General features: G+C 37.6%; 1 protein-coding gene across 1 annotated transcript in view; it reads right to left on the bottom strand.

The window, feature by feature from the left end:
• tmem163a (transmembrane protein 163a) overlaps positions 1 to 23,137 on the bottom strand; it is a 40,777-nt gene that overhangs the window by 4,051 nt on the left and 13,589 nt on the right. The window contains exons 3-7 of the mRNA XM_082174885.1: positions 12,250 to 12,293; positions 11,818 to 11,909; positions 5,994 to 6,090; positions 737 to 848; positions 29 to 170 (exon numbers count right to left, since the gene is read on the bottom strand). Of these exons, the coding sequence (XP_082031011.1) occupies positions 29 to 170; positions 737 to 848; positions 5,994 to 6,090; positions 11,818 to 11,909; positions 12,250 to 12,293 (487 nt within the window). The remainder of the gene's footprint in view (positions 1 to 28; positions 171 to 736; positions 849 to 5,993; positions 6,091 to 11,817; positions 11,910 to 12,249; positions 12,294 to 23,137) is intronic.

The raw sequence follows: 23,137 nt of genomic DNA, 5'->3' as shown, positions 1-23,137 counted from the left end.
AATAGATGATCGCAATAAATACACTTACTTTACTCCATAAGCTAGAATGATGAGTCCAATCAGGACCCCAATGGTCCCATCGAGGTACCAAATGTTGGGATAATGCCTAAACACCTCAGCACTAATGAGGATGGAAAAGCCCATGACACCTCCAACCATGGAATTGAAGCCTTCAGAAAAAAATAGAAAGAAGAAACAATTGATGTGTTATTATGAATTTTATCTTCATGACACATTCATATAAAAAAAAAATATATATATATTAGAGGAAAAACTTAAAAGAAAATTAGAAATGTTACCAAAATAAATAAGTTTATGTACTAAAATGACTAATTCTAGAAGTGAAATAAAAATAAATTAAAGTTAACCATAATCGAATAAAAATGACAAAAACGCATAACAAAATGACTAAAGCTTAAAAGACAATTAAAATGAAATCTGAAAATATAAAACTAAAAGCTAATCAGTTCAAAGTAGTGTAATTATATATAAATAACATTGATAGTCACTGGGCTATTTATAGACAGAGACAAGGAGGCACCATGAGCTAATAACCTGACATGATATGTGTGTGTGTGTGTGTGTGTGTGTGTGTGTGTGTGTGTGTGTGTGTGTGTGTGTGTGTGTGTGTGTGTGTGTGTGTGTGTGTGTGTGTGTGTGTGTGTGTGTGTGTGTGTGTGTGTGTGTGTGTGTGTGTGTGTGTGTGTGTGTGTGTGTGTGTGTGTGTGTGTCGTACCATCAGTGATTAGGGCTCTGCTGGTCAAAACCCTTCCCAGCATGAACTTGGCAACAGCAAGAATGGTACACATGAAGCCACTGACGATGGAAACGCTGAACAGGAAGTCATCCTGGCAGAGAGACAGACAGTAAAAGAGACAGAAAAAATAAGTGTTCACAGTAGAAATGATACAGGGTCCATATGGCTGAATTATGAACTGAAAGTGAATGCACAGGCAATGCCAATATGGAAATGTTAAAACTAGAACTCTTAAAGGCCAGTGGAATAAAAGAGGGATAAAAGCATAACAATATAAATAGGTCTTTCAGTTGTGCATCTGTAACATGGGGCTCTTGAGGCGACGTAGAGATGAAGTGCAGTTCGTTTTAAGCACAAGCGAAAAGTAGCCAACTTAATATTTAATAAGGAATTGAAAAAGCATGACATGACAAGGATTAGACTGGACTACATACCAAGACTCACAAAAACTGATTTAAACATGAAGGCTATAAATACACAAAGCTAAACCAGAATATATATGTGTGTATGTGTATATGTAGATTACAGACATTAGGTGAAGATCTCCAAACCCATTAACTCTTACGGAACAAGAATATATGGGTATATACTGCAAAATATAATGCGATATATTATTTAGTACATTTCCATTTATGGGAAACTAGTGCTTATATTTTTTCAATATTCTGCAATATACGCATTGACCATGCACAGTGTGGCTTTATATTAATACATATAAAATATTTATAAATGAAGACAAAAATAGCATTACATGTAATATTCAAGTTTTTATTCAATCCTTTATTGTGTACATATATTGCACATGCATGTTCCTATATAAATGTGAATGTATGTTCATATATATATATATATATATATATATATATATATATATATATATAAAAACACACACACACACACACATTCGCAGAATGAGTTACAACAGATTTCTAGTTCCCAGCATGCTTTGCTTCTGACTGTTACAGGTGTTAAAATTAAGTGTTATTTAATGCGTTTTGCTCAATATTAATATAGGAGGGAGATCTGTTAGTGTTTAATGTTCTAGTAATTTAAAAGGTTTTCTGGTATGTGTGAGTTTTTGGGGTTACCATTGTGCTGAAGAGTAGAGCCTTTGGTTCCTTGTGTATTATTCAATATTGTAATATATTAACAATATATATATTTTTTTTTTATTTTAATATACTGTTAAACCATTTAATATATTGATCATTCATACAGTATAAGGGAAATATACTTTCTTTTCATAAGGGAAAGCATCAAGGAAGGAAAACAAAAGGTAAAAATAGCTATAATAAATAATAAAATGTCTCTTATCAGTCCTTGGGACATTTTCAGGTGCAATGCCTGAAGTATCGTCTGAATTACAGCTGTTTTTGTCTCTCTTGTTTTTTCTCTTTTCTCTCCAAAGTAAGAATGTCAGCTTTCCACCCACACAGCATCCAGAAGCACTTCTCCTACATTTCTAATATGACAGTTTGTTCAAAGACCTTCATCTCTGAGTAACAGCTGAGAGACAATGAATGTGTTTAAATTCAGACTTTCATATTTTAAGCTGTAGACCGGCTAGATAAGACTGGCAATTTGGATGAACTGGACCACACAGATTTCAATAAGGCCACCTCAGAGATTCAGTGTGATGGCTATTTGCCAGTGAAGGGTGCTGACATGGAGAGGCCAGGTCTATCGAATTTGAGAAAGTAGCTGAGGGCTGATAGCATGAAAAAAGGACGGCACATTTAAGAAGGTGGAAGCCCATTTCCGAATCATCCATCCTAATGCAATGAGAGAACCAAAAGAAAAGATGGCTTAAGGCCAGCACAAATCCATCACTAAAGCTGCAGCGGTGATGTTTTATTAGCACTTATGGGGCAAAACAAGGCTTGAAAGCTCAGCTTTTCAGGGAAGAGGTGGCATTCACACATTCAGTAGTGACTTTGACAATTTTAGCATGTTATTGAATATAGCAATGCTAATGTATTTGGTCTGCAGGACTACCCTAAAGCAAACCCCTGAACCACACTATTTAAAGTCCTCATGAAATCAAAATTGACCCCTATTTACTTATTTAGCACACATTACTGGTCTTGAGGTGAACAATTAATCTGGTGCAAATTAATACTCAGAAAAAAATTGTTTGTCATGGTCAGAGCCGCCTTAACCTAATGTTAGGCCCCGGGGCTGAGAGGTTTTGTAGGCCCCCCATCCCCTCAATTTAAAGAGTCTCATTTAAAAAAAGTGTAATAGCCTATCTAGGTAATCTACATGATCACAAAATGCATTAGTTTCTTTCGAGAACTACAACAGTGATTTTTTTTTTAATATTGTTTTTAATTTTAATATTGTTATTAACATATCACTGAGCACATAAACACAAGACACTTTATTTAACAACCACACACAGAAACTAAATTTAAACTTTATACAAATGAGAAGCGATTTTCGCGAGCGACAACCAATAGGAAAGAAGCCTTTCAGTGGAGCTCAGCTCCCGTCACCGTCTCGAGTGCAGTGCAGGCAAGATAGAGGAGTTCAAGGGCGATTTCACGGTTTTATATGATTTGACTGTAACCAACCACAAACATGGATATAATAAAATGATGCATGGAAAAGAAACTGTCGACAGTCTCAGTGAGTTTAATTCATACATTTATAGGTCGAGTGTTTTAGTTTTATGATGCAAGTTTAGCACTGCTGCAGTTCATTTTACAGTGCATTATGTTGACTATTAGGGACAAGAAAATGTATTAGCCTATTTGTCAAATTCGGATGACGTTTTAGTAATTTATGACAGTATGAGTGAGTTTAATTTGTAGATTGATCGATCGTTAATCTAGTCAATTATTTAATCACTGAACACTGCTGTGTGGTAATATAAAAACACTCTCCCAACAGCATACTGTTTCTTTTGAGCCTAATTCCTAGTCAAATTAAAATGATATAGTTGTATAATATCACTTGTGGTGGTGTTTTTTATAGATGTGGCCAGACGAGCAGTCTCGCCTCATGCGCCGCGGGACCTCTAGACGCGCGTAAACGCGTCTTTACAACATTGAAATCACTCGCGCCAGACGCTCTATTCGCGTTTGGTGTGAACACACCTTAACAATAACATTAGAGCGACAGCACTACCAACGCACACAAGCGACTAGCGACATACAGCGACAAAATCTGACAAGTTAAAACAATATGACCTTTTCAGCTCATCATGAACCTGAACATGGGAGGCCCCTGAATTTGGGAGGCCCCTGGGCTTCAGCCCAGGTAAGCCCGTGCATTAATGCGGCCTTGGTCATGGTAATCTTTAATCAAAATCTGAAAAGTTACTTCTGAATTTTCCAAAAACGTAAGTTTGACGACTTGGGTTGAAAACGCTGTTTTCCGAAATTATCGTCTGAAATTTTAGCACGTTAAAAAATAAATACGACCTCACGTTGTGTTAATCACGTTTACACACTGCCTCCAAAACTTTCGTCCGTCATTAAAAAATTCGGATCGGGTTCGATTTTCTGCGTTTTTCGCATCCATAGCAATTGAGAGGTGTTTTGACAATTCAGAGCCACCGAATGACGAATACGAAAAAACGCATACGAAAATTTCGGACTCAGTGTGCAAGGACCTTTAGTCTGCTATGAGCGAGAAATGGAGAGGAGGTGCGCTAAAATAAAACCCTGCCCTCTATTCAATATTCCGTTTCACTTGGAAATATGACACAACACTGAAGTAAAATCAGTTGTTACTTCCGGTTCACAGACAATTAAAATGTTGAGTAAGCAATTTCATTGGCTCCAGGATCAGCAAAGGCCAATCAGCTTGTACCATGCGGTAATAATGTGGTTGCTTGCAGATTGCATGTAAAAGACCTCAGCCTGCACCATCTAGAGTTTCATGATTGAACTACACACACACACACATACACACACACACACACACACACACACATCAATATAAATAATCTACTATTATTATTATTTGTACATTCTTACATTACTAAAGTCTACAATTTGATCAAACTAGAACTGATGTAGCCATTTAAATAAGTGCAATGGCAATGACAAATTATTATCTTTTTTACTAGACATAATGCAAATTGTCTATGTTAGTAATTTATTTTTTGTAATTTTAGAACTTAAACTTATTTTATTTGAGTTAGGTGCCACGATAGCATTCTTAATCTTTATAAAACATTTTCAAGTTTAAGTTTTTCATCAAATATTTATACTTAAATTTTTTATTTGTATTTATTTTAATTAGCAAAAATTTAGATAACAATAGCAACCTTGGGTGTAAGTCACTCATTCCACTCCAGATTTGATTTACTGCCAGTCAGGAAATTGGCAACATTTTTCCCCTAAAAATAAACGCATTTAATATGATTTTTCACACATTACAGATTCATCAAGTAAATTGCAGAGGACAGTGATAAAACTTTATCTTGACCCTCATGCTGTGCTGCTGGAGTGAACCATAACAGATCCCTTACACCTATTATTCTTGTCGTCTCTGTCTATGTCTGACACCAGATTACTGCCGTTTCCTCACACTCATTAGCATTTCATAGTCTGGGAAGATGAAAAGGGTGGGAACTGCAATTTCCCAGCCAGAGAAATAAACACTGAGTGAAAATACTCATTTGCATTTAGATTTTCTTTGATAAGAGAGGGGATAGCTTTAGGCCATCAATGGACAACAGTGATTGACTGTCATTAAAAATGAATAGTTTTTAGCTTCAAGCAGTATAGAATTTCTTTTCACTCGACATCATTTCATAATTTTTTTCTCCCTCCCTTACATGTTTCCTAATTCAACATAAACAGAGAGTATTTTATGATGCAGAGATAAGTAGAAAAGTCTCTAGACCTGGACGTTAATTAAAATTGTGTTGGTAGAAGATCAAGAAAATCTTGTTCAGTAATGTCACATTAGGATGTATCAGTGCTCATAGATTTATCAGTGGAGTAAAAGAGATGAAAATAGGGATAGAGATGAACTCGCAATACCATTAATCACCACCTCTGAAATTATTATCCCACAGCTCTTTGGAATGGTGCCAGTCTTTGATTAATTAACGGACAAAGACCTGTGTTAGCTGTGACTGCTGGGAAAAGCCACATCTGACCTTTGAGATGAAATAATGTCCCTGTCCCAAATGTCACATTTCATATGCCCTTTCGGTCTTGTGGACGTACAATGACTGCTGCGTGCACATATAAATATGACACCCTGGCATTGAACTCACCACTTCAGGAAGAAGTTTGGTGGCCAGATCATGGATGGCCTTCCCCAAAATGCACATAGACGACAAGATGAAAATCACTCCCAGGATCACACATGCTCTGTGGATGGAGAAAAGCAGAAAAGATATGTCGATAAGATTATTCAATTAATCAAATTTTATTATTTTATATGTTTTGAGTATATAACTGATATGATGCATAAAATGTCTATATTAAGAATAATATAATTAGAATTTAACTGTTCACCAGTCAGTAAGATTTTTTTAAAAGAAATTATTTAGCAAAGATACATTAAATTGATCAAAAGTGACAGTCAAGTCAAGTCAAGTCAAGTTTATTTGTATAGCGCTTTTCACAATACAGATTGTATCAAAGCAGCTTCACAGTATTACATTTAAATAACACAACAAAGTTTGTTTCAAGAGGAATTTATTGATTGATAAAATTAAATTAAATATCCCCAAAATATCCCCAACTGAGCAAGCCAAAGGCAACAGTGGCAAGGAACCGAAAAACTCCATCAAGTGACCTAATGGTGTCCTAAAACTCCATCAGGTGACCTAATGGAGAAAAAAAACCTTGGGAGAACCCAGGCTCAGTCGGGGGCCAGTTCTCCTCTGGCATTTATGAGCTAGAGGCCGGATTGTAGTTTGAACTGTGGGATTATATGAATGCCTGGCTGAAGAGATGCGACTTTAATCTAGTTTTAAACTGGGAGAGCGAGTCTGAGCAACGAACAGTATCAGGAAGACTATTCCAGAGTTTTGGAGCCAAATGTGAAAATGCTCTCCCTCCTTTGGTGGTTCTGGATATCCTAGGTATGACCAAAAGCCTTGAATTTAGTGATCTTAAAGAGCGCGATGGATTATAGGGCGATAGAAGATCCGTTAAATTGACTGGAGCTAAGCCGTTTAGGGCTTTATAAGTCAGTAGCAATACCTTGTAATTAATACGGAACTTTATAGGTAACCAATGCAGTGATGATAAAATCGGTGTTATATGATCATATTTTCTTGATCTCGTAAGAACTCTAGCGGCGGCATTTTGGACTAACTGTAGCTTGTTTATTGAGGATGCAGGACAACCAGCTAATAAGGCATTACAGTAATCCAGTCTCGAGGTCATGAATGCATGAACTAACTTTTCTGCATCAGAAACTGATAGCATATTACGTAGCTTAGCAATGTTTCTAAGGTGGAAAAAGGCTGTTTTTGTAACATATGAAATATGATTTTCAAAAGACAGGTTGCAATCGAGTATAACACCCAGGTCTTTTACTGTAGAGGATAAAGTAACAGGACATCCTATGATGTTAAAGTTGTATTGTGCGAGGTTTTGTGGGCGGTTTTTTGAACCGATAAGTATTACCTCTGTCTTGTCTGGATTTAATAAAAGAAAATTACGCGTCATCCAATCTTTTATATCTTTAACACACTCTGTCAATTTGGAAAATTTAGCGTTTTCATCCGGCCTTGATGAAATATATATTTGAGTGTCATCAGCATAACAATGGAAACTAATTCCATGTTTCCTTATAATATTTCCAAGTGGCATCATATATATTGAAAATAACAGAGGGCCTAATACAGATCCCTGCGGCACTCCATAGTTTACTGGAGTTATGATCGATTTTTCTCCATTTAAATAGACAAAATGGTAGCGGTCAGATAGGTATGATTTGAACCAGCTTAGTGCTTGTCCTTGAACACCAGTATAATTTTGTAGTCGATCTAAGAGTATTGTGTGATCTATAGTATCGAACGCAGCACTAAGATCAAGTAAAACTAGTATTGAGATACAGCCTTGGTCAGAAGCTAAAAGTAAATCATTTGTGATTTTAACAAGCGCAGTTTCAGTGCTATGATGCGGTCTAAATCCAGACTGAAACTTTTCATAGATATCATTTTGTTGCAAGAAAGAGCCCAGTTGAGCGGACACCACTTTTTCTAATATTTTAGACATAAATGGAAGATTTGAAATGGGTCTATAATTTGCTAGATTATTATGATCTAATTGTGGTTTCTTAATGAGAGGTTTTATAACTGCCAGTTTAAATGTTCTTGGAACATGACCTAGAGATAAAGACGAGTTAATAATATTGAGGAGAGGATCTTCCACTACAGATAACACTTCTTTCAGTAGTTTAGTTGGTATAGGATCTAATAAACATGTTGTTGTTTTAGATGAAGTGATAAGTTTATTTAACTCTTTTTGTTCTATAGTTGTAAAGCACTGTAATTGTTCTTGCGGGGTGATAATTGAAGCTGAATTATAAGGCGCGATTGAAGATTGAACGTTTACAATTGTGGTTCTGATGCTTTCTATTTTCTCAGTGAAGAATTTCATGAAATCATTACTACTGAACTGTAACGGGATATTTTGTTCGGGTGACGTCTGTTTATTTGTTAGTCTAGCCACGGTGTTAAATAAAAACCTTGGATTGTTTTGGTTGTTTTCTATTAGTTTGCGGAGGTGCTCAGCCCTGGCCGCTTTTAGGGCCTTTTTATAACGTGACATACTGTCTTTCCACGCGATTCTAAAGACCTCTATATTAGTTTGTTTCCATTTACGCTCTAAAATACGGGTTTCTCTCTTTAAAACATGCGTAGTATTGTTATACCATGGTGCTTTATTTTTCTCTCTGACCTTTTTTAATTTAATAGGTGCAACCACATCCAATGTTCTAGAGAGAATGGTGCTCATAGTGCTAGTTAGTTCTTCTAGTTCATCTGTTTGTTTGGGTTCAGGCAGCAGCTGAGACAGATTAGATAAGCAATTTGAGAAATTATCTATGGTGGATGGGAGGATTGTTCTGCCTGGTTGATAACGCGACGCCGCATGACATATTACAGCAGTACGTAATATGCAAGTTACCATGTAGTGATCAGTGACTTCATCACTTTGTGGAATGATATCTATATCGGTTGGATCGGTTCCATGTGATATAATTAAATCGAGTGTATGATTAAGACGATGTGTTGGTCCGGTGACGTTTTGCTTGACCCCAAATGAATTTAATAAATCTGTAAACGCAGCTCCTAACGCATCATTTGGATTATCTACATGTATGTTAAAATCTCCAACAATTAATGCTTTATCGACATTGACTAATAGGTCTGAGAGAAAATCTGCAAACTCTTTTAGGAAATCAGCGTAAGGCCCTGGCGGTCTATATACGGTAGCCAAGGCTAGAGATAATAGGGATGTTTTTCTAACATCTAAGAGCGTAACATTTAGTACAAGTACTTCAAATGAAATAAACTTATAACCCGTTTTCTGAGTAACATTTAGAATATCTCTATAAATGGTTGCAACACCTCCGCCACGACCAATCAGACGGGGCTCATGCTTATAACAGTATCCAGGAGGAGTAGACTCATTAATACCAAAATAATCATTTGGTTTAAGCCAGGTTTCAGTAAGGCAAAGTACATCGAAGCTATTATCTGTGACTATTTCATTTACAATAACTGCCTTAGGTGTGAGTGATCTAATGTTTAGAAGACCTAGCTTTAGAAAGTTTTTGTTTACTAATAGCAACATTTTCTGTTTTAATAACAATTAGATTTTTCCTAGATCCTGCATTAGATTTATTATTTGATCTCACTAAACGAGGAACAGACACGGTTTCTATGCAATGTTCTACACTAGTATTTATATCAGTTGAATTGGTGCAGCAGAGACTATGATTTGGACTTTTGGTTACTAGTCAAAGGGTATTTAACATTTTGGAGATGTTATCTGACAGAAGAGCCGCTCCGAATCTGCTTGGGTGTAAGCCATCAGCACGGAAAAGCCTAGGACGCTCCCAAAACAGATTCCAATTATTTACAAAGAGCAGTTTCTGCTCATTGCACCATGACATTAACCATTCATTTAGCGCAAATAATCTGCTGAACTTTTCATGCCCTAGTCGGTACGTGGGAAGCGGTCCTGACACAATGATCGTTGTTTCAGGCGATGTGCTGCGTACCGTATCGAATAGATTCCTGAAGTCTTTCTTCAGAATCTCCGTCTGGCGCAGCCTGATGTCGTTCACTCCCGCGTGCAGGACCACAGTTCCGACGCGCTCGTCACCGTTCAGGATCTCGGGAACGCGAGCAGCGATTTCAGAAACACGAGCACCAGGAAAGCAGTGACTTTGCACCTTACTTTTACCAAAAGTAGCGTGTACGTGCCGAACGATGGAATCGCCGATGATCACAGCATCGTGTTCTGTTTCGCGTAGAGGGGAGAAGCGGTTTTGTGTGGATAACTCGAAAACCGGGAGGGTCGGAGAAAGTCTTGGTCTAAACCTGACTCGCGTCTTCCGCTGCGGAACCACCCAGGCTTCGTGGTGGCGTGTTGGAGCCGGAGTGAACGAGACCATGGCTGATTGCGACCGATGCTGAGGAACGCACGGAGTAGACGCGGTCGGAGTCAGCGGGTTAGTAACGTTAAACACTGATTTGTGTGCATCGGCGCGTGATGTTTCAAGAGCCAAACACCGGTCTCTCAGCTCGGCCTGTCTCAATAAAAGGTTGTGGATCTGTTTCTCAACAGCTTCCAGCTCAGACTGCAGTTCGTGCAGCTCAAATGTGTCCTCACCTGCACCAAACGGTAGACTACTTACATCTGATATATTCGCCATTTTAACAGATGGACAGTGAGTTAGCAACGAAGCTACCAGTGATGCTATCAATATTAATACTAATTTATATTATAAGTTTGTTTGTTTGTAAGTGAGTGTGGAGAAGACGCGTTCAGCCGTGTAAAACAGTATAGAAATAAGGTTGCAAAACATTCTGTTTCAAATAAATGTTGTGCTTTTGAACTTTCTATTTATCAAAGAATCCTGCAAAAAATGTGTCACAGTTTTCACAAAAATATTAAGCAGCACAACTGTTTTCAACATTGATAATAATAAGAAATGTTAGTTGAGCGCCAAATCAGCATTTTAGAATGATTTCTGAAGGGTCATGTGACACTGAAGTAATGATGCTGAAAATTCAGCTTTGCCATCATAGATAACAGTTAGATAATATATCTAATTGATCAGTTATATAACAGTTCTTTTAAATTGTAATAACATTTCACAATACAGCTTTGGTGAGCAAAAGAGACTTCTTTCAGAAACATTATTAAATCTTATTGACCCCAAATGTTTGAACGGTAGTATATATATTAAACCTATTCTTTGTATATATGTGTAGCTAATGTTGGTTCAAGGTTGAAGCAAAAACATTGACTTTTTGTGATTTTTTTTAATAAACCTATAGAACCTAATCCATTCTGAAAAATATGAAAACTGTCCACAATGCATGTTCATATTCCCTGTGTGACAAGCGGCGACTGGTACACCTACAGAGACCTGCAATTCTTCTCTAGTATTGCGATATAAATCTCCCACTCTGACACATCGACCAGAAAAATGAGATTCACAAGCTCTGAACAGACCTAGGATGAGACCAGCAGCACATACCTTTATCAACATAATACGTCTCAAATTGAGACAGTCAAGGTGAAAGCCAGAAACAAGGCAGATCACTCAACAGACTTGACAAGCAACCATGTTCAGACTTCAAAAATGTTGCATTGAATGTTGGTAGAATTTAATCTAAGCACATGTGTTTTAAGATGTTCCACCACAATTCTAAATGTACTAGCTTTGCAAGGAACAGCCCTGCCAGTGAATTGCTGACTTATATTGGAATATGTTTGGAATATATTTTATGAATGTTGGTCACAGAGGAAGCATTATTTTATTTTTTGTTGTTATTTGCTGCAGGTCTTCTGTACCATGCAGTGCCCTACATACCACAGACAGCTCATCTTTTGTTTACTTACATGTATTCTCTATGGGCAGAGTGCACTGCTGCAGCGTTGCTATAGCGCCACAGCACTATAATGGAGGAAAGAACATCTAACGTCGCATCAAACTGAAAAACAACAGTGATTCTTCAGTGCTATAGAAATGATGCTCAAAGCATCTCACCATGTCACAAACTGAAATCCAGTCTTATAAAACATTCCCAGAGCTGCCTTTAGCACAAGCATGTTAACACTATTTAATAATATTTACACATAGAATGGTAACTGAACATTATATACCACAACACAATAACACACACTTCCAGGCATCTTTGCCTAAAGAATAAAATGTAATTCATTCCTGCATTGACATTGATGTAACTCTAATATGATCCCTGAGATGTAGGGGTAATTATTTTTCATGACAAATATATGCATATATGCAATAACACTGAAAATTATACTTACAGCAAATCCAAAAGCTGATGCACTGTGTCTCATGAAGGATACAGCTATGGGAAGAGCAAAAGAACAGAGAAGAAGAAGAAAGATATATCTGTAAATCAAACCATAAAGATTACACAGTACATTTTAACTAGTGTAAAGGAGCTGATGTTGTTTCTGAACTTTAGCTTATTCTGAACTAATTTTCGGCAACACCACATCAAAATTAAAAAGTAGCATGGTATTACTTACCATTACATGGAATTATCCATTCTATTCAATTTAGTAACAATTTGGTTAATAATTGTAAGGCGACGTAGTTACACGTTACTACATGTACTTACTAGTAATAACAGTAAATGATGCATAATTACAAGTAACCAACACTGAACCAAACCCTAACCTTTTATTTGAGTTAAGTACAATCTACGTCACCTTAAAATAGAGTGTAACACAATTTAGTTCTATTCTATACCATGGTACCACCACAGTATTTTTTTGTAAAGGAAAACAATGAGTCCCACAAAAAGTATATCACTCAATAAATAAATAAATAAATAAATAAATAATGAATGGTAACACATGGCATAATAATGGTAACATAATGGCAACAAAATTGTATTTTACAGTGTATTTGTTACATGTTATGTATAGTTACTATAGTAATAACTCTAAACCATGCATAATTACATGCAATTAACCCTAAACCAAATCTTAAACCTATAGTAAGTACAAGTAGTTAATTCATATTTCTCCGTACTTAAATGTATAATTACACTGTAACAAGGAATAAAATAATGTAAAAATACTTAAAATAGTAAAAAAAAATATATATATAATATAATATAATAAGCTAGAATACAACAGACAAATTGCTTTTGGAAAGGCTGGTGAGGGGATTGTTACTTTTGTGTAACATCAGTGAATTTTACAAAAAGGGAAAATGCCTTCTGTACACGTTCAGCTCTGAGCCCACACTGACGACTCATTCACAGTACAGATCTGTTGTACAGTGTCTGCTGTTGTTATCAGTTGAAAGTGTACTTGTAAAATCCCTTGTTAGATTTATCGGTATAATAATGCAGAGCCAAGTCACCCCACTATTTGCATCTATTAAAATGTGAATGGAAAAAGGCTGCCCGCTGTGTTTTGACTTTTTTGACAAAGCTCTCTGTCTGCAGAGATGTGAGGCTCTCCATTTTATCAACCGTGAGCTTGCATTTGAGAGGCTCTATTTGCTGCCCCCCTCTTGAGTGAAGAACTCTCACTGTTCTATTGATCTCTAACTTTGAAGACAGACTCGACCACCACGTGTCATAGCAACAGAGGGGCTGCTCACCGCATGATATCTTACACTAACCTTGAAACAAAACAACAATTCTGCTCCAGATCTGTTGTTACGTATGGAAAACATGTAGAGATTTTTGGTTCATTAAAACAACTGATAAAAACAACTGGGGACTTTTTCAGAGCCCATAACAGATGTTGATGTATTATAATATATAATATCCAACACCAACAACAGCAGAGCGGTGGCATTGTGGTCAGTACATGAGACCCAGCCGGGTCGCTCACCACTCAGTAGTTTGGCCCAGATATATGTTCCCATTCCATTCTTTCTCTTCCTTTCCTAACTCTCGATCAATAAAAATGTGGCAAAAACAAGAAAAAACACTCTTAAAAATAAAGGTTATTTATTGGCATCTACTGATTCCATGAAGAACCATAACAATCCATGAAACCTTTCCATTCCACAGTGGAAATGTTTTGGTGGAGTGGACTTCTTTACACTAGGGAAAAAAATGGCTCCTTTAAGAACTGTTCATTGAATGTTTGGATGTTTGGGGAAGCAAAAATGGTTGGATCCATGTCATCGCTGTAAACCCCCTTCCCCCTCCCCCCTTTTGGAACCTTTATTTATACGAATGTAGTTGCACAGCAAAACAAGTAGCTTTAGATTCCTTGAATTTTTGCATTTAGCTGATCAACAAAGGGCCCAAAACTATGGCTGAAGTGTCATAATACTAGAAAGAACAACAAGCTTACAAGCTTAATCCCAAACATGTGCAATTGTTTGCTGTTGGCATCTGTGAAATTGCCAATATGAGCAGACAGGATCTGGACAGACAGAAAAGTACAGGATCTGGAAAAGATAACATACACATTCTTACTGGCCTATTTGCATATGAAATATTCCCCCAAAACTGAGCACATAAGCAGGAATGTGATGATCAAAGAACCCAGTGAGTGTAGTTGCAGCAGAAGAAATATGCCTGAGGAAGTAGGTCAAAATAAGTGTAAATGTCTCTAATCCTGAATTAAATCAATAACAGTATTAGTATTAACAAGAGAGAGAGAGAAAAAAAAAAAAAAATCACAGAATTATGTCTTTTTTGCTGATGAAAATTGGTTTTGTAATGACTTCAACAAGCACATAGGTGTGGTGTTCAGGGCTGGGTTTCCCGAAACCTTCTTAACGCTACGTCGTTCTTAAGTTACACCTTAAGCTGTACCTTATCGTTAATCCGAATCCATAATATCAGTGTTTTTTCTCACCCAACCCGCGTAAAAATCCCTGGCCAAATTAGTAAGCTACCTACTGTTTTTTGACAAACAGGTCATGTGGTAATTTAATTGCCGTCTGAATCCACATCTCTGCGTTTTCAAGAAGAGATTCAAAATTCACTGTTTAAATCCTTTTTGATCACTGCCGAGCACCGTACGTGACACTTTTATTACTGAAACGCTTGAAAGTATTTACAAGAACAATATTTCATCGCAGCTCCACCTCAGCGAACAAAAATGAGAAAGAGAAGAAAGCACATAAACAATTTAAATGGTTATTATGGCAGCAATATATGATACAATTTTAAAATATGTAGGCAATGCTATTATAGGCTATTATAGTTTGGATTATTTTTTATAATATCCCATGAGTCCTACTCCTAATAAATGCAATTTCAACTATTTCTTAAGTGCTTTTTTATAAAGAACACCGCTTTCTCAGATAAACAGCCCCTGCAAGAGAGAATAATTGATTCTCGAGTCATCGATATCAACAGATTCAGCACCATCGCCACGGACAGCACCGGGTAACGTCACACGTAAGAAGGTATATCTTAAGCGGCTTCCTAAGGTATAGTTCGGGGAACACGCCTAGAAATGGTATACCTTCAGTTAAGTTATACCTTAAGAGTCTTCGTAGCGCGCTAAGAGACAACGTTATCGGGAAACTCAGCCCAGGTGTCATTAAGCCCAAAGTATACTCCATTTGATAGCGTGCACGCACACAGGTGGCCGACACATGCGCTCTAGAAAGTTTCATCTTTGTCTACTGTCTGCACTATTTTTCTCCAGAAGTTATGATCAATAAATATGTGTTTGCATTCTTTTAAACTGAAGTTGCAGCAATCTCATCACCCCCTCACACAAGCACTTGTCAATACTGGCGTCTGTTGTTGTTGCAGTATTTTGTTGTTGTTTTTGTTCTGTTTCTTTAGTTTCGTTTTCTACTGTGAAACAACAGTCCAGGCCAGTGTTTCCACCTTGTGGAACTGATAAGTGCAAAACTAATTCAATGCGCATTGGCATTAAAAAAAATCCAGTGGTACATGTACTATTCTGGTGATGAAATTTGCATCACATTCACTGTAAGAGGACCCTCACGTACGCATAAAAATCGAAGTATACTCTGGCCTTTATACATTTGTTTAGCGTATCTTATAAAGGTTTGTCCAGATCTTTGACAAATACAGGTTTGACTTAAGATTCTAAGTCAGAACACAAAACGAAAATTCCCTGTAGGGGGTTTGCTAACAAGATACAAGACATCTATTAACAGGAGAAACGCTGTAGAGGATGAGACAGAGGAGAGAGAGGGAGATGGCTGGCACATCTCTGATTTGCACTCAATCACTATTTCACATTCAATCTCTTCCAGACTCAGGTCTATATGCTCCAAAGTCCCTTTCAAGGAAACTCAGTTCACTCAGAGGCCATATTAACAACGCCTCCGAGCAGCTATTTCAGGCATGCAAGACCAACTCTAGTTTACTTGAACGGAGAACAGCAAAATCTCCAAAAATGCTTGCCAAACTCATTTTTTAATAACATATTTAAAATCAGCAAAGATTGGTCAGTTGATTTGAGGGTTCAGCTAAAAAATGTAATTCTGTCATCACTTATCTTCAACAAACCTGTATGACTTTCTTTCTACCATGGAACACAAAAGGTGAATTTTGGGAAAAAATCCTGGCCACTCTTTTCAAAAGTGGTCCATACAACTTGATGTTAATATGTCTTCTGAGGTCATATAATAACTTTGTATGGGGAAAAAACAGTCATCATTCATTCAGTCAGTCACATCATTCTTTTGAATCTTTTCAAAGAAAAGGTTGATCCAAGTCAACCTTTGAGCATCTAGACGGCAGGTAAGTCAATATTGAAAGAAGAAAGAAAAAAAAAGATTATGCATCAAATCTTATCTGGTTTCAGTCTTCTATAACGTGTGGCTGTAGTAAAGTGATGAAGGAGATATCAGCAAAAACAGTCTTTAATGAATAAATCCCAAAAAATGTAACACACAGGAGGTCACTTGGAAAATGGAATAGCACAACCACTTCAACATAAACGAGACTGAGAGGCCGTTAACAAAACGTTTTACGCGTTTTGGCCGTTCATTTACACGACAACAGCGTTTTGGGGGCTTAAAAATGCAAACATTTGAAAACGGGTTTCAAAGTTGTTGAAAATGATAGGCTACCGATAACGTCTCCATGTAAACTACAAAAACACGACTCTGTGAAAATGGTGATGAAATGCACGTGTATTACGTGTTTAGGCATGCGCGTTTGGCGCAAGTGCTCTTTAAAAGAATGCATATGTGCGCAAGCACATCGTTTTTCTTTACAAAGTGACATCACTACTGCATGAATAATACAGTGTTTTGTGTTTTTAGTCATTTTCGCGGATCCGCGTCAATGGGGATTGTTTTGATAATGATAACCTTTACGTTTTTTTGTACATCGTTGTCAAGTAAACGTACCCTGAACCGTGAACTGAGAAAACTAATGGCTTAAATGCACAGAGTAATTAACCGAACTAAGAACAGGAGTGGAACTAATGATTAACCATGGAAACAAACTAGCAGAATGAACTCAAGCAAACCATAACAGGGAACAGAATGAAAGCTAAACCAAAACACAATGAATATACTCCTGACAACAGAATGGCAATGAGATTTTAAATGTCCTTCTTTAATGAACGTGGAATGGTGGGAGAACCCCTCTCTCAGTGCTCCGGGCTGATAATGGCCACCGCTCCTGCTTTTCATCACACTAATCCCCGTCTCAGAGGACCGGAGCTGACTGAGGATGTCATTCCTCTTGTAAGACTGTGTGTGCTATGAATGTCAAAAGAAGGCAGAGACGTCAGTGAAATAGAAAGTAGGATTTGCTGCGTTTCTGATCAGATTTCAAAAGGCAGAACTGTTTAAAAGCTGTCACAAATATATTGCTAATAGCTTCATTGTTTACTGTAGTTTGTGACTTAAGATGTCACAGGTAATCGTGTGATTCCCTTTTTAATTCTTTATTTGTGGTGCAGCGCAGCTAATTTGTTGTGAAGGGGATTTTCTGAGTGGAAATCCAGTACATTTCTAACAGACTGGATAAATCAATAGCCAGTGTCTCACTAATTCGACTGTAATCTATTTGAAAGCAATTTTAGGAGCGCCCGAGAAAGCGTCACTTTGAAAGAATCAATGGACTTAAAGGAATATCAATATAGAACATGCTCCACTTTGAGTCAGGATAGTGACTGAGCCATCCCACACAGGCCTACGTGAATAATCAACATTTACCTCAGTCTGGTAATTTCTGCAAAGAACATTATTACCAATTCCAATGCAAATGAATCCAAATTCCTCGACCTCATGTAGCAGCCACGTTCGGGGACACTGGCTATCACAACAATGCTCTTCCTCAGCTCTGAAGCAATATGTTGTCTTTAATAATTCACAACCTACAGTGCAGGACAATTTGCCACATGCAGAGTGGAGTTTACTGCACTCCCACGATTCACCGGCACTGACATCAAATTAAGAGAATTTGATTTGAAAAACGGTGGAGTTTAGGCTTTATATGAAATATGATCATTATGGTGCCTTAAAAGCGAGTTTAAGTCATGTGCTCTGTGGGTGAGACTAGCATTGAAGAAGCTTAAAAGTGTACTCTGAGGGTCTAACATCATGCTATTATTGAATTACAGTATGTTTCATATAACCTGATTCCTGGACTTCTTACCACAAACAAAAATAACCAACCAATCACAGATCTACACTGTCTTATTAGAAAGAAAAAAGTACTAATTGAATCAAAGGGGAAAACAGCATTTGCAAACACATTTGCAGTATTAGCAATATTATTCAAGAAGGATTGAGGCACTTTGCACATTCATAAAGTAAGCTGTAATCTTCAATAGAATAGCTGTACTGCTAAGACCTTTAGTCAAAGGACAAATAAACAGAGCGAAATATAGTGAAGCAGTATGTCAGTGACTTATTGCCCCAGTGACTTGACTGTGTATATTTAGTTTAGTGTTCAAATGGGAGCTGGAGGAAAAGTGTGACTTTAAACACAACAAGAATTTACACTTTGCCTTACACACATTCATTTAGCATATCAAACATGAAAAACATTGCAAGTGTATCTGTCTGCATTTCACAAAACTACAAACCACAGCACTTTAGCTTGCCAAATTTGAATTTTACATGACACTTTAGATTTGCTTCAAGTCATTAATCAATGCGAATAATTATGAACTGATATACTGTATATTAAACTCAATATAATAAAATCTCAATAATTATAATGTTATTAAATTAAATGTTTTTAAATAAAAACAAAAGCTTTAGTCATAACTGTTTTGCCATTGCATATAAAACTCTTGACAATATTAAGATTGATATTATTAGATTAACATTTAAATAATTTTGTGTAATAGTATAAAATGTGACATTTCGATGAAAATGCTACTTTTTCTGTGATTACTGATTATTGGTTATTTGAACAAGTTGGAGATAAATCTCTTTTAAACCTTTTATCAAGAAAGTATTCCCCTTATTCTCAGCATTATTCACAGATTCCAGGTATTCCCTCTTGTGGGACCCGCCACACGCCCGACCCGACTCCTCTGTGGTACCACATCCAGGCTCCAGAGCCCTAATCTAGGTTGATTTATTGAGGTCACACTCACAGCACATGCAGCTCACGTCTGAGCTCGGCTTCCAGGAGCCCCTTGAGACCTGAGACTCCCAGCCAATATGGCCGGTCGAGCAGATTTGCTTGGCTGCCGTTTATTAACAGGAAGAGCGCTGCACCTGCTTTCTGCTGCAGAACGCTGTGAAATGTATACTGAATTACTGATATAGGCTTATATATGCCAGACCGAGGGTGTTTCTAAGGAAATTTGATGGTTTGTATGTGTGTTTCAAGGCATTTAGATTGAATGCTGTGAGTGTGAATCATGTGACAGGATTGGCATGTCCACAGACATATCTGATCCCCAGTCAGTTGTCACACTCACGTAAACACCCCAATAGTTTGTGGCTGACTGTATAAGTGAATGAATTTTGCAGCACTGAAAAGAATAATCAACGTCACTTAATACACACAGTAAATATTAATAATAATAGAAGTTAAAGATTTTTGGAAAAAAGAAAGATGAAAATATTGCTTAAGCTAAATGCTTGACAGGTGAAGCGCATTTTCATTTAATGGTCACTGTTAACTGAGAGATACTGAGAGAGTAGACAAAACATCTAACTGTACTGAAATTGTTTTTGCAATTACATTTTTGGATGGCAGACAACTGATTCACTTTTAGACACTAATGGTTTCTGATTAAAGTTTCAGTTTCCGGATGTCAAAAACAAGATTCGTTTAACTACCTTGTTTAAACAGGTGTCACATAACATGTAGGACAAAGCTCATGGAGACGAGGAAGACGTAGAAATAACATTTAACAACCAAACTCTCAGGGCAAACACCAAACACTCACGCTTACATTGACAATAACAGACAAAGACTGAAGGAGAACACAAGGTATAAATACAGGGACTAACAAGATAACTAATGAGGTGATTGACAATGCACAGGTGACAGACATGACTTACTAGAACAATCATGGAACACTAGGAAACAGGACTGAACCAAAAACACAATGAAAGGGGGAAACACAGATCATACATAACAATAGGATCTGCTTGTTGGTATAATGACTTCATATTACTCAAAAGCTTCTATGGTGTATTTTAGAGCAGCCTATTAGACTATGGCACAGTGGAAACTATAACTATATTGGTAGACAAATATTTAATCACTAAAAGTACATTTTACTTTTTTTTTTTTTTTAAACAGTGAAAAAATTTACCGTAATTCTTTATAGTGAATTTGAAGGGCTTTAGAACACTGAAGTGTGTAATAAACCAAAAAACATCAAATAGAATTGTAAAAATTGCAGATTACATGAACATGTCTGCCATTGTTCAACCAAACTAATGTAATTGGTTAAGTAAATCTGAAAGGAATGCTAAAACGAGTAAAGTTGACAATGCACTTTTCTAGGGAGTCATTTTATAATTAGCTTACCAATATATTAAAGACAGAAAAAAAGCATTTTAACATTGAAGGTTGAAAGCTGACCTGATGAGCTGACATGCTTTATGAGCACCTGCTCAGCACGTGAATGTGCTGTAGGCTACATGAACACATGTCTGAGGCCATGACAACAGGCTTCCAGAGGAGCAGCTGTTCCTGTCCATATTTTAACATCAGCAGTACAGGAGTTCAAATGAAATAGACTGTAATGTCCTAGTGTTAAATATGGTGTCCTTTCATGCATTCCTAAATCATGTTTTTAGTTATATTTAACCACTTTTTTTTTTTTTTGAGGGCAACAAGGTTTTTTTTATAATCTACTATAATAAAAATAAAAAAAACAGTTTTTCAGCTGCATACATTTCTATGTGAAACATTACTTGAAACAAAATTATTGAACCTCAGTCTAGGCTTACTAAACTGCACTAGCCAGGGGGAATTCAGGACCATGGACAGCAGGAGTCCACTAGGTGATGTTTCCTACCTTTGAGCAATGAGAACACATAGACCGGACAAATATACAGCAGGAATATATATGTGCTGACTGATGGAACTGAATGCTGACAATACCAGTAATACCGTCAGTGGAAAAAGAGCTATTTCATCACGCCTCATTTTCGCAAGAAGAAAAGCCCTCGGTGGTTGATTCTTGTCGAAACTAAGGCAGAAAAGAAATTAGTTTAGTTTTTGCTAACGAAGGGCTAATACGTTTTTCTCAAACAAAATGTCCAAACTTAACCCACGTTGGTGACTCTTGTTGAAGGAAATTGCATAAAAGAAAAGTTTTTAGCTCAAGTTTAGCACAACTAACAGACTTTTTCATAAGAAATATCTGAACATAAGTTCTCGCCCCTGTCCTATGCCGTGTGGGTGTTTATGGCATACTCACGAGCACTGTGTTTGGAATTGTGTTTGGCGCTAGGCTGGATCTCTCCAACCCCAATACATGTGTGCACTGTTGACAGCACTATCATTCCACACTCGAGCGGCGTGCAGTCTGTTGGCAATGGCCAAACACGGACCGCTCCTGTCTTCGCTCGAGTGTTCCACATTTTTCAGAGTGTTCCACACTCGAGCGCCGTGCAGTCTGTTGGCAGTGGCCAAACACGGACCGCTCCTGTCTTCGGGTGCAGATCCAAATGCAGTGATCGCTGTTTTTGGAGGCCATGGAGAATTTTAGCTACCCTGAGTCTGAGCGAAACTTTGACTTTAGGGGGATGATTGCAAGCGGACGAGAAATGCTCTGACGATTAAATTTTTTTCAAGCAGGACAGATCAAGGCTCCCCCGAGGTGGTGGGTGGAAGTGAAGTGATAGCCCTCGCATGGATCAGTATTGGAGAGCGACAACAAAGTTTGTCGGTTGATTGGCCTGCTCTCATGTGTTAATTTGTCGAAACAATCAAAATGCATTAGAACCGTTAACCTCACAGTCGGGCCATGTGCTGACAGAGGAGGAAAATGCATTGATATGCAATATACACCAATGCTTGCAAATAGACGCAGGGGTTCCCCAGGTGATGCCTAGGGATCCATGCTGTCTGTCTCGAGCGGTGGCGAGCATGAGCACTATCACCATGGCTTCTTTGCACGATTCCAGTTGGCCTATTGGCTGCGGTTTCTTCCACGCCCCTCTCTGTTTCGGTGGAGTAATTGCAACTTCGTTGTCCGAGAGGGATTTTCCAGTAATTAGAGGGAAAATTAATGTTCTCCTCAGCAAAGAGGCAATTCAGGTGGTGCCACAAGGGAAGAGGTTTTTCAGCCTTTACTTCATCCTTTCAAAAAAAGAGGGGTTGCCGCCCTATCGTGGCTTTGCGGCAGTTGAACAAACACTTTAAGGTATTACAAGTTCAAACATGCTTGCAGTATGTCACTTGTTATGCCCTCTGCATCATCAGGGTTGGCATACATCAGTAGATTTGCCTGATGCATATTGCCACAATCCACCCGGGGCACAAACATTTTTCAGAGGTATCTGTCGAAGGGATTTCCTACAAGTCCAGGTCCCTATAGCGCCACACATATCTGAAAGATGTGCAGAAGAGGTGTTGGCTCTGCTGTGTCATCAGAGCTTAAGAGTTTTCACAGCTATCAGGCTCAGTGTCAACATTAATGACAAAGACAACAGCAGGAATATTAGGCTGTTGTCACTTTAAGACTAAATGCACAGACACACATACAGTTTCGCTTATGACATGACCAAAAGTATACTTGTCCATGTGTCCATTGAAGCGCAAGTAAACGAGAAAGAGAAATC

This window comes from Leuciscus leuciscus (assembly GCF_965113295.1).
Source record: "Leuciscus leuciscus genome assembly, chromosome: 7".
In the NCBI taxonomy this organism is placed as follows: Eukaryota; Metazoa; Chordata; class Actinopteri; order Cypriniformes; family Leuciscidae; genus Leuciscus; species Leuciscus leuciscus.
This window is presented reverse-complemented; position numbering and strand designations above follow the sequence as displayed.